The following is a 17,226-nucleotide window of genomic DNA, read 5'->3' as shown; positions in this document are numbered from 1 at the left end:
TGTTGGGAGCTTGGCGTCAGCTTCCCGAAGGGCACACCTGCTGGGCCCAGCCACCTGGGGTCAGATGCTGGCCTGAAAATAGCCGTCCTCAGGCCAGTGCTGGCAGGCCGGTGACCTGTGACCACACTGGAGAGTCTGACCAGCAGTGACCTCTGTGATGGCCTGGGGGGAGGATGAAGGTCAGGAGCAGGTAACACCTGGCCCTGGGCACACACCAGCACCAGCACCTGAGGTCGGTGTGGCCCGGTCGGGTATAGGTGAGCTGGGCTCTGAGCCCGTTTTTCTAACGAGATCTTGAGAGGTCAAAGTAAGGGGAAAAACCTTGGAAGATGCTCGATGACTGATCACAGCACAGCTTTCAAATGCTACACAGATGCCTGGTTGTCTCCGTCGCCACCAGAAATGCTTCCCTGGGTCTTCCAGAGGCAACGGGAGCCCTGGGTTTTGTAGTAAGCAGCCAAGAACTGTCAAAATTTGGAGTCTGAGCTGGGATTCTGCCCGTGGAGCTTCAGGTCCAAGTTTCAGAGCTGCCGCTGACCTGCCGGGCTGGGTCCCTGAGTTCTTTGCAGACAGGCTGAGCTCTGCTGGTGGGCAGCGGGGCTCTTCTGCACGGAGGCTGAGGAGTTCCAGGAGGAGAGAGCGGGGACAGGGGTGGACGGGATGCGGCCAGTTTATTCTGGATGGCACATAAAACATTACATAAAGTGGATAAATTCTTAGGCCTTCTGTTTACTATGATGGCTTTAATTTTACATGGAGAACGTTTGTGGACATCATAGCAATTCTTCGTTTTATAAAACTCATAGAACTTGTGTTCCGGCAGATGGTTCCTATGAGTCTTCCTGAAGGACAGTTTTCTATGGTGTCCCTCATGTTGCATTTGCTTCTGTTTCGTGGCAAGGTCTCTTGGATGTTCACGGATGCTGTTCCAGGAAGGAAGGGGACTCCTGCTTGTTGACGAGGTCTCCCTCTCAACCCCAGAAACACGACAAGGCGCCCTCTGCTGGCTCAGACGGGCACCTGGCTCCAGTCACACCCTCCGCTTACGAAGCCGGTCGCTCCCTGGGCCGTGTTGAATAGAACGGAGGCAGCAAGGGATAAGGAAAGGTCTGGTGGGAGAAGAGGCTGCCTAAAATAACCAACATGAGGTGACTCGCTTCTTCCTAGATCCCATGACATCGTAGTCCAGCGAATTTGGCACAAATTCTGAGAATTTTCGGCTGATAACAAGACCACCATGGATGACCCCAGAAACATCTCTCGCCTGTTGGTGTGGCTCAGACACCGGGCACCTCAGAAGTGAGCTCCTCCAGGATGCCCTCAAAGCTGTGATAGTGCAGTGCACAGAAGCCCCTTTTCTGTAAGGGGTACTCAATTTCATTTTAGGCTCCCGCAAAAATGAGCAGTCCTTAAGGGGAGTGTGCGCGTGTGTACACTGCGTGAGCATGTGCACACATGCAGGCGCGCATGCGCACACGTGCAGACGCGCATACGCGCAGCGTTGGACAGAGCAACGCTCTGGTCCAGCCCCCACCGGCCCCGGTCCCGGGACTCACCTGTCCCAGGACTCACCGTTCGCATCGTGAGAATATTCTACGCCAGACACAGTGCACCTTCGGAAAACCATCTTATTCTCTGTCAAAGTGCCAGTTTTATCCGAGAAGATATACTGGATCTGCCCCAAGTCCTCCGTGATGTTCAGAGCCCGGCACTGCAGCTGGGAGTCGGTCTCCTCATCGTACAGCTCCAGGTCCTGGTTGATGAAGTACACCTGGCACACTTTAACGATCTCGATGGAGACGTAGAGCGAAATGGGGATCAGGATCTAGAAGACACCAGGCACACGGAATGAGCAGCCCTGAGGACCAGGATGCTGTGGAATCAGTCTGATCTACTGAAATGACTACAACCACAAGTAAACAGGGACTATACTGTACCTTTAAGAGCTTACATAGGTTGGCTTAGAGTCACTATTGGAAAAGTATTAGGATATTGGCAAAGAGTTTAAACTAGGGCAGCCTACGGTGTCCCTGCGGAGCGGAAATCCACTATGGTGTCTGGCAGTATGGAGCCATGGCTTGGAGAGAAGCAAGCATTTTCCTTACTAAGTTGTGCTTGAGAAAGGCTAGGAGAGGAAAGAGAGAAAGAGAAAAACACACAGCACAGTCAGAGTCCTCGTAAGCAAAGTCACCTCATGCCACAACGGCACGGGGCCCCCAGGCTGTCCCCAGGCTCCTGGTGGCCCAGCCCTCGGCCACAATCACCCCACAGTCTTTTCAGAGGCTGGGTTTGCGTGGAAGGAGAGTTTCTGTGATGTACCATACAGAGCAAAGAAGGCGCCACGAAAATTACTCAGTTACGCCGTGACAATTGAAGAACAATCTCCATGAAATCCACATCTAATTTTTTTCTTGTTTCAGGGAGTAACAGTATCGAACCGATGTTTACGGGCTCAGACTATTATTCAGATGAAACTGGTGCTCTTGGTAATTTGTGTTAATGCCACGCGTACTCTAGGACTAACTCTAGGCTCGAACAAAATCGGCAGTTATAAAATGGAGTAAGTGAAATAGGTCAGACAGAGAAAGACAAGTCCTGTTACCTGCAGCGCGATGATCTCACGTGTACGTGGCATTGAAACAAAACCCAACTCTCAGAAACGGAGAACAGACTGGTGGTTGCCGAAGGCAGGGTGTGGGGGCGAAAAATGGAAGGAGGGGGCGTCAGCAGGTACAAACACTCCCAGTATAAGATAAATCAGTCCTGGGGATGTCATGGACCGCATGGTGACCATAGTTAACAATATTCTATTGGATATTTGACATCTGCTACGAGAATAGATCCTGAAATATAACTGTGAATGATGGATATTAACTAAACTTACTGTGGTGATCATTTTGCAATATATAGGAGTATCCAATTATCATGTTGCACACCCGAGATTAATACAAATATGACCATTGACATATGAAGTGTGTCAATTTCATTTCAAGATTGGAAAAAGTGTTATAGGAAAAAAAGAATAACTTTTAAAAATTCTTTGAATAATGCACAGAGTCACCATAACAGTTTTAACCTCTTAGACACCATTATAGTTTCAACTTATTTTTTCCATCAAAGTTTTTTTAAAAGATTTTACTTATTTATTTTTTAGACACAGGGGAAGGGAAGGAGAAAAATAGGGAGAGAAACATCAATGTGTGGTTGCTTCTCCGCACCCCCCACCAGGGGCCTGGCCTGCAACCCAGGCATGTGCCCTGACTGGGAATCGAACTGGAGACCCCTTTGGTTTGCGGGCCAGTGTTCAATCCACTGGGCTACACCAGCCAGGGAGGTAAATTGACACATTGAGTTCCAAGAAAGCCCTGCTAATTTGGAAAGTTGAGCAAGGCTGTTTTCCAGTGTATGAAGCACGTGTGTCCGAAGATAAAGGTGAAGCAAATGCCCTGTGGTCACTGAGTGTCCCAAGAAGGCTGGCTGTGACACTCACTGTCCCCTCTCCTCCTGGGCACAGATTCTCAGTTAGTGACTGGAAGTCATGGAGGGAGCATGTGAATGAACAATAATAACAGTAATAGTAATCGTAATGGCAATAAACAACAATGCCGCTAAATGCAATGCGATACTGTGACTCGAGCTCTGAAACAGAAAAACCACATTGTTGGGAGAAACTAGTGGAATCGGAATGAGGTCTGGAGTTCAGTTCAGGGCAAAGGACGAGAGCTGGTTTCTTAGCTCTAATGATGTGCTACGTGCACATTAGGGAAAGTGGTGAGGGACCCAGGGGACCTCTCCGTACTATTTTTTGCCAGTTGTCTCTAAATCTTAAAATTATTCCACACTTGTAGTTACAAAGTAGTCACGGGGATGTAAAGCACAGCATAGGGAATAGAGCCAATAATATTGTAATGACTGTGTATGGTGCCGGATGGGGACTGGAAATAATCAGGGAGAACACTTTTTAAGTATATGATTGGCCAACCACATTGCCATACACCTGAAACCAGTACAAAATGTCAAGTGTGATTGAAAAAAAATTCTAAAAATTTAGACTTTTTTAGAAGTAATTGAATGGAAAAACAAAACAATAAAAATGATCACAACTGCCCTGGCTGGTGTGGCTCAGTGGATTGAGCACCAGCCTGTGAACCAAAGGGTCGCCAGTTCGATTCCCAGTCAGGGCACATGCCTGGGTTTCGGGCCAGATCCCCAGTAGGGGGCTCGCGAGAGGCAACCACACGTTGATGTTTCTCTCCCTCTCTCCCACCCTTCCCCTTTGTCTAAAGATAATTGAATAAAATCTTAAAAAAAAAAAATCCCAACCAACCCCTCAAACCCTAAGCATCTTAGGAACAGCACAGCATCTTAAGAATTTGAACTTGAAAATCACCCAAGAACGCACCCTCTCAAAAAATCAGAAGTCAAGCTAAAATGCAACACGTTAGGAAAGTACATTTGTGTCCCTTCCGACGCGGAGATTACAGGCAAGTCTTAGCGCAGTGTGACGACAGGAAGTGCTTGCCAGCAAAGCCAAGCTGGGCCGTGTGGCGCTTTAGCACCGTTACCTGCAGAACTATGACCATGGTGAGAAACGAGTACACCGCGGCTGTGACGGGGGACAGAGAGCTGCCGTCAGACTCGGGGACTTCAAACAAGGCTTTCTTCTCTTGATACCGCTGTACCCACAATCCGTGCCCTGTAGTACGTTCAACGAGAAACGTCATTTAGCCAAGGGCAACATACGAACCCTGCAAAGTGCAAATTAAAGCGAAACTCGAAGACGAGGACTTGGCGCAGGTACACGGGGCCATAGGCGCCTGCTTGTCAGCTAAGAAAGCAAAGCACGTGGCACTGTTGGCGCCCACAAGCAGACTGCTGGGGGGCTCTGGGGGACAGGGGCTCCTGCTCACATCCGGTTTCCCACTGTTGGCTCTGGATGCACCACCAGTCAGGGCGCAGGAATGAGAGGGTTGCTGATAGCTGCCAGTGAGAACCTTCCAGAAAGGAATTTCCCAGTGCAGCATGTGCCTCACAAAATCCCAGCCTCGTCAGCGGGCTCTGAACACTGCCCACAATTGTCCTCCTTGGAGATTCAAGTCACAGCTCTTAGACTCCGGGAAGCCCAGGGCAAAGCACACTACTCCATCAACTGGTCCCACAGCTATCGGATAGCAGGAGCCCTTTACACGTCCCATATGCCCATGTCTGTCATCACGGAGCGCCGAGGCCACATCAAACCCACCTGCCTGGGCGTGGTGGGGCTCATACACCCCAAGGCCCGACACCCTTCCCTGGGAGGCGCTCCCAAGGCCAGGTCTGAGGCCGTCGTGGGCTGCAGAGCCCCAGAGCCTGCACCCAAACTAACAGCCAGCCCCGCCCCGCCTCAGCCTCCGAGGAATTTTTCTTCACTTTTCACGGAATTCCCATTCAGTAGCATTTAGGTTTCGCCCGCTCCGATGACTCCTGCTTCATCACCAAGTTCTGGACACTCCGTCCACTAGACTCCTTACGACTGCAGTGGCTGGACCATTCTTCCACTCAGGAAGTTTCCAACTGGAAAAGTAGCCCATGGGGCCAAGCCCACTCGTCTAGACATCTCGATGGGGCCCTTGCTGGTGCAAACAGCCCCTGGGTCTAGGCCGGTGCCATTTAACTTCAGGGCATAGAAGTGAGTTACGGGAAGCCCACCAGGCTCACCGGAGGCTGTCCCAGGGAGGAGACTTACCAACTGCCGAGGTCAGAGACATGCAAATGAGGAGGAGGACGCACCAGAGCACGTCACAGTTCATCTGCCTCTCCAGCTGGCTGCGCTTGTAGCGAGGTCCGCTGTTGTTCAGCAGCGCCTTCGTCTCGTGTCCTGTGGGGGAGTGGGAGGAGTGCGTGGAGTCAGAGCCCTGCAGTGAGGGGGCCGTGTGGTGCTGACGCCTGGAATCGAAACACAACACTGGCATCCAAGAATACTTATGGGGCAGGATCAGTCAAGAGAGCAGGGTATAAAAATAACCTGAAATAAGTGACAACCATGGAGACGCGTGGAATAAGACACGTGGCTAAGGGAACACTGTCGGTCAAGATATCGTTACATATTGGGCATCTTTCCCATTCCTCGGTTTTCCAAGTTTTCCACAATGGGTCTATGCTACTTTTTTCTTTCTTAAAGATTTTATTTATTTATTTTTAGACAGAGGGGAAGGAAGAGAGAAAGAGAGGGGGAGAAACATCAATGTGTGGTTGCCTCTTGTGCGCCCCCTACTGGGGACCTGGCCCATAACCCAGGCATGTGCCCTGACTGAGAATTGAACTGGCGACCCTTTGGTTCACAGACCGGCACTCAATCCACTGAGCCATACCAGCCAGGGCTGCTACTTTTATAATCAGAAAAAAAAAAAAATAAATACGCAAGGAGCCATGCTTGAGAAAGTATGGGACAATGTGGCAAGCCCGCACTGTCCCAGACCAGGCGCCTACCTGCGTAGATGACAATGCCGACGACGGCCTCCGTGTTCCTGATGGTGCAGCCGCGAAGCAGCAGGTTCTCCTTGTGCAGCCCGGCCTTCTTCCCGTTGTCGTGCACGCTGTTGAGGAATGTCTGTCACTCATCACTCTACACCTCCATGCGCCTCCCATCCCAAGTAGCACTGCATTGGGGAGGGAAGGCTGGACGCCGGGCTGGAAAGGGGAATGGGGACCCTGGAGGGGACCGCTTGCCTCAGTGGCTTCGACAAGAGCTAGCATGGAGCTTGTGCCCACTGGTCACCAGGCTTCTAGAAGCATCTCCAGAGCCTGCTGTTTACTGTGCCAATGGGCTTTGGGAAATCTTAAGAGGTGGGCGTATCGGTCCCTGCCCAGGTTCCTTGACGCAGGGCTCTTGAAACGCTTGTAAACAGGGGTGTGAGGAAGAGCTTTTGTTCTAATGTTTAGTCTTTGATCCCAGAACAGAGCGACTCAAACCCTCGTCATTTCCTGAGTGATAGCAGCACCCCGGGCCCCTTCTGTTGTAATGCTTGGCCTTTGACCCTGGTTGTTCCTGACACAGAACACAAGACGCCCTGGAATTTCCTGGGTGATGGGAGTGTCTTTTGTTCTAATAAGGTGACTCTGGGTGGGCTCGTGGGTGGGGGCTGCTCAGCAGAAAGACCTCTATGAAACACAGGCTGGAGCTGGAGAGTGGGGGGCTGCTCGTCTTTTCCTACGCACCTCGCCCTACACGTCTCCCTCCCTAAACCCTTTATCACATCCTTTCATAATAGTGTCAAACAGTAAACTGGTTTCCTGTGTTCTGTGAGCCAGTCTCGCGAATTAATTGAAACCGAGGAGGTCGTGGGGACCTCTGATTGGTCAGAAGCACAGGGGACAAGCTGGATTAGACACTCACACTGGCATCTCGGGCGGGGGCAGCATGTCGGACTGAGCCCAAACTTGTCTGGTCTGTGCAACTCTAGGTAGATGGTGTCAGGGCTGAGTTCAATCACACGCCACCCAGCTGGGGTCGCAGAACTGCTTGGTGTGGGGAAACCCCACATCAGAACTGGGTGTCAGGATTTCGTCTTGCTGTGGCCTCGGGGACATGCCACGGCCAGAGAGGCAGGCCCGGGAATGTGGGGCTGACTGGGAAGCTGACTGCCCGCCCACTGCGGAGAGCATCCCCGCTCCTCAGTACCCCAGTCACAGACATACAAATATTCCTCCAGAAGGCAGAACGGGATTGGCTTCAGCAACATTTTCTACACACAATCTTTTTCTTCTACAAAGTCATAACGTTGTCGGAAATGTTAAAGCATTAAATTTGAAATGTCATAAATTCCATGAGATGATTTTCTAAATTTGGTTTCATGGCGATTTAGTGTCAGAGGGACAGTCCCCATTTAAGCCACTGGATTTGCAACTCCTCCTCCTGGCCCATGAGGGACGGCCACATTGTCACCGTGCTGGCCAGGACCACGTGTGCTAGGCCATGCTGGGGCAGGCGTGGCCCCAGGAGCCGGTCACAGTGGAAGGCCCAGGAGACTTCTGAAATCGGGGCCCAGCTTAACCTACACCAAGGGGCCCTTTCAAGAAACCACCTTCTCGAACCTTCAGTGGGATAGTCCTGGCCACCCTTCCCACACACCACAGCCTCAATGCCTCCGCTGTGTGTCTTTATAAACATTTTATTTATTTTTAGAGAGAGGGGAAGGGAAGGAGAAAGAGAGGGAGAGAAACATCAAAGTGTGGCTGCCTCTTGCGCACCCCCTGCTGGGGACCTGACATGCAACCCAGGTATGTGCCCTGACTGGGAATCAAACCTGAGACCCTTGGGTTTGCAGGCTGGTGCTCAATCCACTGAGCCACACCAGCCAGAGCTGCTCTGTGGTCCTTGAAGCTCACCAGCTCCCAGTGCGGTGCCATGGGCCTGGGCCCCAGAGCAGGTCCGGGGAGCAGCACTTCCTGTCACATCCAGCGCCTGGTCACCGGCATGAGGGCAGGTCGGACTCCCAGCCTCAGACACAACTCGTGTTCTTCACAACCAGGGAAATGAATGTATTTCCCAGCGCAGAGGAGAAGCTAAAGTCAAGGCCAGAAGGCTGCTGGGGACGCGTCTCCTGCAAGCCTGCCACGTAGCACCTCCATGTTCATTCCTCTATGCAAGGTACACGAAGGACCATGCAGGGGTGTCCTCTCAACACCATCAACGACCCCCGTTGGCAGTCTGGACAGAGTCAGGATTTGATTCCCAAAGCATTCAAGCCCGAACAGCTCATGACCGGCGAAAAGCCTTGAAAGACCAGCCTACGTGGCGTTGGACTTGAGACCCCGCTCCTTTGTCTGGAGTGCCAGACTGCCCGCCACCACAGCTCTTGCTGTGTGACAACCAGACGTGAAAATTGCTTCTCAGGGGCGGATAATTATTTCTCCGTGACAACCAGACCTGAAAATTATTTCTCAGCAAAGGACATATCCTCTCCATCAAAGTTCTAGTCGCGCACACTCGGAACAAGAGACAGACCCGACAGAAACTGGGAAGCTGTTATGTTAAGCTTTCTCTGAGATGACACATGTCTGCACTGCCACAGCGCTTCTTATTCAGATGGAGTCACAACGGAACTCAGTGCCAGCAGGGGCAGCAGCCTCGAAGAGGGCCACCGCCGCTGGGGCAGGCAGCAGATGCCAGGGGGCACAACCACGGCTCCCGGGGTCACAGCCCCGAGGGAAAGGCCCCGTGTCAGAAGCAGAAGGGAAGGAGCCTGAGCCTCAGCAAGACGGCTGAGGAACTGAGGCACCCAGCAGGTGCTCGGCAGCTGAGCAGCACCTTGAACTTGTGACGGCTGAGTCCCGCCGAGGGCCCAGACCAAGCATGCCATGAGCAGATCCCAGAAAGACGCACAGGAGAATATAAAGCCATCGAGCTGCCTACCCCTTTCTTAGGGACCGACCTGTGTCTGCCACGCAGAATCCCTATGTGGACAATGAATCCCAGGTACCTCAGTAAATAACTGTATTTGTGGGTAGGTCTTTGAAGAGGCAAGTAGCTTAAAATGAGGTCAATGAAAAGCCCTGATCCCATATGACTGGGGTCCTTATAAGGAGGAGAAATTTGGACAAAGAGACAGACGAGCGTAGAGGTTGTAACGACGTGAAGATGCAGGAAGAAGATGGACGTCTGGAAGCCTAGGAGAGGGGCCTCCGGAGACACCTGCCCTGCTGACACCTTGACCTTGGACTTCCAGCCTCTGGAACCGAGACAATAAATTTCTGTGGTTTAAGCTGCTCAGTCTATGGTCAGCCTGAGCAAATGGGTAAAACCTTTCACGTTTTACCCGAGCCAGTGAGAGGCCTCCTCTAGTTCAATTCTGCAGGCCTCTGGACGCCTCAGACCAAGCCCTTCTAAATCAAGACTGTCCAGAAGTACAGCGTCAGTGACGACAGGGCTCTCTGGAGGCATGTCCTGGCCGCTGGCAAATGCCACACGCAGGCCCACGGGGAAGTGGCAGAGTTCAGCTGATACAGGGCAGCCTGCGGCCGGCCGGGCTGTTCTTTTCTCAGAGATGCTGAGTCTCCCTGGCGGCAGCTGCTCTTTGTGACAGGTCCTGCACGTCGGTGCCTGTCTGTTTGAGTCCTGGCACGCGCAGGTGCTGACAGCAGCCGCAGGTGACGGCGAGCAGGAGCGAGCCATCGGTTTAAACACGAGGCGCAAGGTGTGCTCGCTGCGACTGGGTCCCCTGCAGGGCCACGGGCTGCACTGTAGATTTCCAGCGACCTTGGTCAGCCACCTGCAGCTGGCCCTCTCCCGGGCAGTCGTGTCGCCTCCAGCACCTGGGTGGGCTCTGCTGTCCCCCCAGCCACCAGGACCAGCATCCCTAGGGTCCTTCTGACCCCTCCTCCCTTGTTTTTATATCCATTCAAACAGCAGTCCTCAATCCTCCCCTCCTCGCAGGCTGTCTCTGAGTCTTCCTCCTCCTTGCTCTTTCCCTGCAGAGCTGGACTCATCTGCCACACCCCCCTTGCTGGCCCTGAGGCCACCAGTCTCGGTCCCTCCTGCCATCTGAATGTCAAGTTCTCCTGGGAGCATCCCATGTGAGCTGCTCACTTCCTGCACGTGGCATCCCTGGCCCGCTCTTCAGGCTTTTGGCTCCAGCCACCGTGCGCTGTACAGCCTGCTCCCCCGACTTCGCTTGCCCCAGAGCAGCCTGTGCCGGCCTCTCTGCCTGGGGGCGCCCGGCCACGTACCTGGGCTCCGGTGTATTAGGGAGGTAGAAGCTCTGGGCCCAGCCCCCTGGCCGGCAGCCAGGACTCTGCAGTGTCCTTTGTTCTTCCTTGTCCAGACTTGTCACTACAGCTCCTCACATCTTGGCTCCACTGCACCCCGATGCTGGCTGTGCCAGTAAATCAGAGGTGCGAACACACACCCAGAGCTCTGAGAAGCAGAGCCCCCGTTCTCTAGATGGGACAGCCAAGCCTGGCAGCACTCGCGGTCACCCATGGGGTCAAGCTGTGATGAGGCAGGTCCATCCTTCATCCCTGAGGTTTTGCTCCCAGGTCTCATTTGTTCTCTGTGAGACGCCCCCTGACTCACAGACACTCCCCATTCTTTTCCATGTTATCTTGGCCCCCACACACTCTATTATTATTATTATTGTCGTCGTTGTTGGAATTTCAACTGCATGTGAACACAGAATAGAATAATTACCTCCCATCGACCACAGCCCGGCTTCAGCAAGTGCCAACCTGTTTGTGTCTTTCCGATTTGGAGCAAGGGGCCAGACAATTTGACATACTATATGCTGTATTTTTTCATTCACTTGTTTATGTTCTCTCTTTCCCCCTAACTAGAATAAAATAAACGCGAAGGCAGGACTTTTTGTCTATTGTGTCCACTCCGTTATCCTTCGGAGCTTTGAACAGAGCCGAGCACACGGTAGGTGCTCAATAAATGCTTATTCAATGACTGTGTGGATGGATGGATGAATAAATGAATGAATGAACTTCCACTCAGGCTCCTCAAGTCTGGCCCCTGTGTTTCCACTCATGGGGCCCCTACGTGGTCCGCCCGGCCCTCCCCGCCCCTGCCCCTTCCCAGGGCTGCAGAGGGAGTGAAGCCAGTGAAGCCTTCTCACTGCAGGCATTTGGTAAGTTTCTACTGTGGACACAATCTTACCAACTAGTCCTGTAAGCCACCAAGATGCGCAGGTGCTGGGCAACATTCCTAAAGGGCTATGAACATGGCGAAGAATAGTAAATGCTTGTTTTAGAGCTCTGTGTGTGTGTAAACAGGTGACTCTTGAACAACACGGACTGGAAATGTGTGACTTCACTTATTCATGGGTTTTTTTCAATAAATACCGTAAATTTATTTTCTCGTCTGTATGATTTTCTTACAGCATTGCTTTTCTCCAGCTTACTTTATTATAAGAATGCAGTATCACAACACATATAACATACAACATATGTGTCGACCTGCTGTTTATGTTATCGGTAAGGTCAACAGCTGGCCATTACTGCTTAAGTTTTGGGGGAGTCAAAGTTATATGCGGGCTTTTGGTTACGTGGTGGTGGTCAGGGCCCCTAACCCCGCGTTGTTCAAGGTCAACTGCGGACTCTGTGTAGCGTCTGTCAAACGGGAGGTCAAGCGCAGGCCGACGGAGGATACTCACATGCAACCACGGAACCTACTCAGGTCGTTGTTTGGCTTCTCACACTCGATGACGCTGGTGAAGGTCAAAGGGTTGAACTCGGAGACCTGAAATGACAGCACGGGCACGTTACAGAAATCAGGGTTCAGAGTGCTCTGTCCCAGGGCACCTTCGTTTTTAAAAATATTTTATTTAGTTCTTAGAGAGAGGGAAAAGGAGGGAGAAAGAGAGAGAAAAGCATCAATGTTCGAGAGATACGTAGATTGGTTGCCTCTTGAGCGCCCCCTACTGGGGACCTGGCCTGCAACCTCGGCATGTGCCCTGACAGGGAATTGAACCAGCGACCCTGTGGTTTGCAGGCCCACGATCAATCCACTGAGCCACATCAGCCAGGGCCTATTTTATTTTGTTTTTAATTCTCGCCCGAGGATATGTTTTATTGATTTTAGAGAGAGGGAAAGGGAAAGAGAGAGAAAAGAGGAGATAGAGAAAGAGAAGCACCGATGTGAGAAAGAAACCTTTGTCAGTCGTCTCTTATACGTGTCCCGACCAGGGTTTGAACCCACAACCCTTTGGTGCTCGGATGATGCTCCAACCAACTGAGCCATCTAGCCAGGGCGGCTCTTCTTGAATTTTGATTAGCCATCCGCTCCTCTCTCCTTGGACTGCTGTGGCCTCCCTGGCTCTTCCCACAGCGAGGCTTTGCTTGGAGCTGCCCTGTGTCTACTGCAAGCTGTGTGGGCGACCCTGAAGCCAGCTGGCTGCTGTCTGCAGGGCGGACAGCACGTCCAGGATGGCCGTGAACAAGGCAAGCTCCAGAGCACAGTAGAACTGTTCTTGGCAGACAAGGAGGGGAGCCGGAAAAACAATCCATCTCAGTTTATTCGTTCTGAGAAAAATGTAACGCGTATGGCTCAGAAGCGGTAGGACATGCTGTCTCTGGAACTGGAGCGCCGCGCGGGCTGCGATGTGCAACCAACAACCACGTGCCTCAGGGACGTGGGTCCGTGCCCGGGACGCCTGGCTTCGGCCGCCTCCTCTGGCACGGGGGAGGCGTTTGAGGGTTAAGCGCCCCCCGGGTCTGAGGGGTTTTGTTATGGGAGCCCGAGCAACGGACACAGCAGCCACCTCTGAGTTTTTTTTTAATTTAAAAGGCCTTCCCAGCTGGGGCACGCCTTTTGAATGAGAAAATCCTAACCGTATCAGTTGTTTCTGACTTACTTGGCAATGGAATAACAACACCCCCACGTATGAAATAGGTTTAGATAGCCGTCCGTCTGCTCGGCTCCCTGTCTGCTGCATTCTAAACCGGCTTCAAGGTCAAGGTCAGGACTTTGTTACCCAACGGCCAACCCTGCCTCCCGTAGCCTGGACACAGCAAGAGGGTCCAGTGCAGCCTTCTACTCTGAGCATGCTAACTGCATGGATTTTATTTTATTTTATTTTTTACCCTCACCTGAGGACATGGTTATTGCCTGGAGAGAGAGGGAAAGAAACGTCAATGTGAGAGAAACATCGAGGTGAGAGAGACATCGATCGGTTGCCTCTTGTACGAGCCCCCGACTGGGGACTAAACCTATAACCCAGGCACGTGCCCTGACTGGAAATCGAACCTGCAACCCTTTGGTGTATGGAATGATGCTCCAACCAACTGAGCCACACCGGCCAGGGCCAGCTCCCTTTACTTTTCCACAGATACACAGTTGGGGAAGACAAAGAAGTTCTGGAGAGGATGGCGGCGATGGCTGTACACCAGTGAAATCAACACCACAGAACCCTAGAGCTTAAAAATGGTTAAAACGTATGCACACTTTACCACAACAAAAAAATCAAGCGAAAGAAAGCCGTTCTAAACACACACGGAGACCCGGCTGTGAGGAAAGTGATTAATCACCAAGCAGAACACAGCCCAGAATCCCAGCAGCTCCCAGCACAAACGCAAGGTGGCTCCTGAGTCAGTAATTCCTTTTTTTCCCTTTTACCACCCTGAGTAATGTAATCATAGAAGCACAAGTGTGTACCTATACCAGTGACTCACCGTAATGAAGATAAATAAGAATTTATATTGGGGAATATAATATTATATTTGTTTCTCAAATCCCGAGATTTAACTAGTTATTCCACTTCCCTCTATTTCTTCTAGAAATAAGTTACCTATATACCAGTTACCACTAATTATTTATAGTAATAACTCATCGTGCTGCAGAAAAGATGTTAGAGACAAGAAACAGGTTTTCTTTGGCTACTGGGCATCGTGTAGCTCGAGAGAGGGGGAAGGAGGGAGAAAGAGAAGAAGAGAAACATCAACGTGAGAGAGAAACATCGATCCGTTGCCTCTCATATGCTCCGCAACAGAGGACCGAACCTGCAACCCAGGCATGTGTCCTGACCGGGAATAGAACCTGAGACCTTTTGCTTTGCAGGACGATGCCCAACCAAATGAGCCACACGGGTCAGGGCCCAAGAAATGAGAGCCTGTGCTAGGAATGTGTTTCAACATCTGACTCCCATAAGTTATTACTTATCTCCAGTTATCCCTGGGGAAGCAGATGCTGCGGGACCACAGGTACCTGCGTAGCTAGGGGGTTATTTCTGTGAAGAATAGAAGGTTGCACTTGGGAAAAATGTTTTTCAGCTTCCTGCCTTCACTCACGGAGACGATCCTGCATTAACAGGAAAAGAGGACGCTATGTTTAATAAGCCAGAAAGTGGAAAATTGATTCTACGGAAATTTCCAGAGAAACTTAAAAACATCTTAAGGTGTTCATGTTTCCCGGAACAAGTCGGTGCATCCTGGCTGGACTGTCAGTACCCCTCCCACTTTCGGCAATGTCTGTGGGTGTGCGGTTAGCATGGTCACCCAAAATGGTGAAGCGGGGGCACTTGAACTTGAATCTCCCAGGTCTGCGGAGCCCTGTGAACCCACAATTCCATGGCATGCAGAGCAACACTGGCCAATGACGCAGAGCTGGGATGTCCCCCACTGCAGAGCAGGCATGTCCCCGGCACTAAAATGCTCACCCTCTCCGCGGCTCTACTCCAAATGCTTCTCCAGCTTCCCTGGATGAAGTGTGACGACGGGCAGGAAGGAAGAGGCCAGGTGGGGACACCCTGGAGAGCCCCCGGCCCTACCCTTGAACTTGCACTTCCGCTAGAAAATGCAGCAGCCCAGAGAACTGTGAGCTGAGTGGTCCCCAGCGGATGCCGCGTCCTTCCTCCCTCCAAGGATGCCCAGCTCCGCCACGTCCACGCTCGGCATACCCTCCAGGGGGAACAGGTAGAACAGGTTTGCGTGCAGGCGCGGTGTGTGATTCCGCGGTGCCCAGGCTGGTCTCTGAATGAAAGTCTGAATGAATCATAGGGAAGATGCTGTGACCAGCCTCGCCTTTCACTTTAGCATCACCTGAATTACTAGCACGTGTTCACTAAAATCACAAGCGGGCCTCCTCCATCCCCCAGACAGAAGCACCGATGCAGCGATGTCTGAAAGGGCACTGACAACCCATTAACGCAGACCCCATTGTTTTTTGAATCATGAAAAAAGCGAAATAAAACCGTGTACGTTGCTTTGCAGACGAGATAACCCCTCCACGGCGAGGTTGGGACCACATCCCCGGGCCCCGGTGAGAGAAGGCATGAAGCCCAATGGTGCTGCCGTCACCCGAGACACAACAGGGAAACTTGCACGCTCCTTCCTCCCCCAACACCACACCCCGCTGGCCCCCGCATCTGAAAATGCCCTTTTCCTCACCTGTCAAGGCGTTCCAGGTCACAGGGGACTCGGAGTTCCCTCCACCTGCAGCCCAGCGTCATCGCCCCGCCACACACTGGCCCCCGGGAGGCGGATCGTCTTGGGAGGTGCGTTTCCACCCAGCTCCCAGCACGATTCTGGCCACGTGGGCAGCCACAGAGAGGCGAGCACTTTCCCACCCGCTTCCTTTGCTCCCCTCCCCAACCCCAGTCCACCTGGCCAATCGTCCCCTGCACGTCAGGTCGTGACAGCCCCTGGCCTAGGTGGGACAGGTAGGGGCCACCGCTGCCCTGAGATTGCACGGCCCTCACAAACCCATTTCTGGCCACAGCGACCCCGCCGCTCTGCACTAGACCTCCGGTTCCCGGAGACCAGCCCGGAGCCTGGGGCATGGACACCCCAGGGCTGAGGGATGCTCATTTCCCCATAATCTCCTGTGTCCCAAGGAGTGGTCCCAGAGCTCCAGGCTGGGATCTCGGGGGCACCCAGACCTCCCACTTGCTGCGTGCCCCTCACCACTGCTGGGGCAGATGGGACTGCCACCGGGCCACGAGGGCTTCTCTGATGTTCCAGAAGGCACAGTTCCTCATTTACCAGGTAAGCACATCCTACCTGGTGGCACAATACAATGATTTCCTCCTAGCGTCTGATCTAGCTGCTCCTTTATTGACAAAGAGTGAACAATATCTGACTCATCTTAGGCAAAGCATTTAGCAGACAGGGTAGTACTCTGTGAACAGACGCGTGCAGTTACTTACTTACTGCAAAGACCGCGTCGCCAAACCGATACTTTTGATTAGTTAACCTGAATGGGAAGGACACTGGCTCAGAGTATTTATTAGATAAATAAAAACCCAAATGGCACTGCAGGTACTTTGGTACTGGTGATGGGAGACCGCTACACTTAAGTGCAAGAAGCCGTAAGTCAAAAGTATCTTTTCTCCAGTCGGTTCCTTGGATGCAGTGGTACACTGGGAGTTTGTGCCCTGTGCAAACAGACCTAGAAGAGAAGTGGTTACAAAAGACACTTAAGTCTTAACTCTTTAATCTACAGTTGCAGTAGGTGCGGTTGTATTAAGTAAGTAAGTAGGTGTATTACTTAGCCCACAGCAGGCTAGGACAAACCACTGGATGGCCACCTCTGATGCCATCACCATTTCCAGGGGGACGGTGTGTCAGAGACCACGGGATGGGCGTCGGGGGCCCCGGCGGGACTTGAGGGAGGCATCTGGAGGCTCCACGCCTTTGACAGATCAGAGGGGAAACTGAGCAGAGTGTGTTTGGTTGCTGCCTTATCTTCCTAATGGCACACTTGCCCATCCTAAGAACAGGCATCATCAGAGATCAAGCAGACCTCTCGCTGAT

General features: G+C 52.2%; 1 protein-coding gene across 4 annotated transcripts in view; it reads right to left on the bottom strand.

Moving 5' to 3' along the window:
* ATP10A (ATPase phospholipid transporting 10A (putative)) overlaps positions 1-17,226 on the bottom strand; it is a 96,678-nt gene that overhangs the window by 27,287 nt on the left and 52,165 nt on the right. For all 4 annotated transcript variants that reach the window (XM_053913254.2, XM_053913256.2, XM_053913255.2 and 1 more), the window contains exons 3-7: positions 12,132-12,217; positions 6,469-6,575; positions 5,726-5,857; positions 4,566-4,696; positions 1,573-1,825 (exon numbers count right to left, since the gene is read on the bottom strand). In XM_053913254.2, coding sequence (XP_053769229.1) covers positions 1,573-1,825; positions 4,566-4,696; positions 5,726-5,857; positions 6,469-6,575; positions 12,132-12,217 — 709 coding nt within the window. The remainder of the gene's footprint in view (positions 1-1,572; positions 1,826-4,565; positions 4,697-5,725; positions 5,858-6,468; positions 6,576-12,131; positions 12,218-17,226) is intronic.

Source organism: Desmodus rotundus, chromosome 10, assembly GCF_022682495.2.
Source record: "Desmodus rotundus isolate HL8 chromosome 10, HLdesRot8A.1, whole genome shotgun sequence".
In the NCBI taxonomy this organism is placed as follows: Eukaryota; Metazoa; Chordata; class Mammalia; order Chiroptera; family Phyllostomidae; genus Desmodus; species Desmodus rotundus.
Note: the sequence above shows the minus strand (reverse complement) of the source record. Positions and strands in the feature narration are given on the sequence as shown.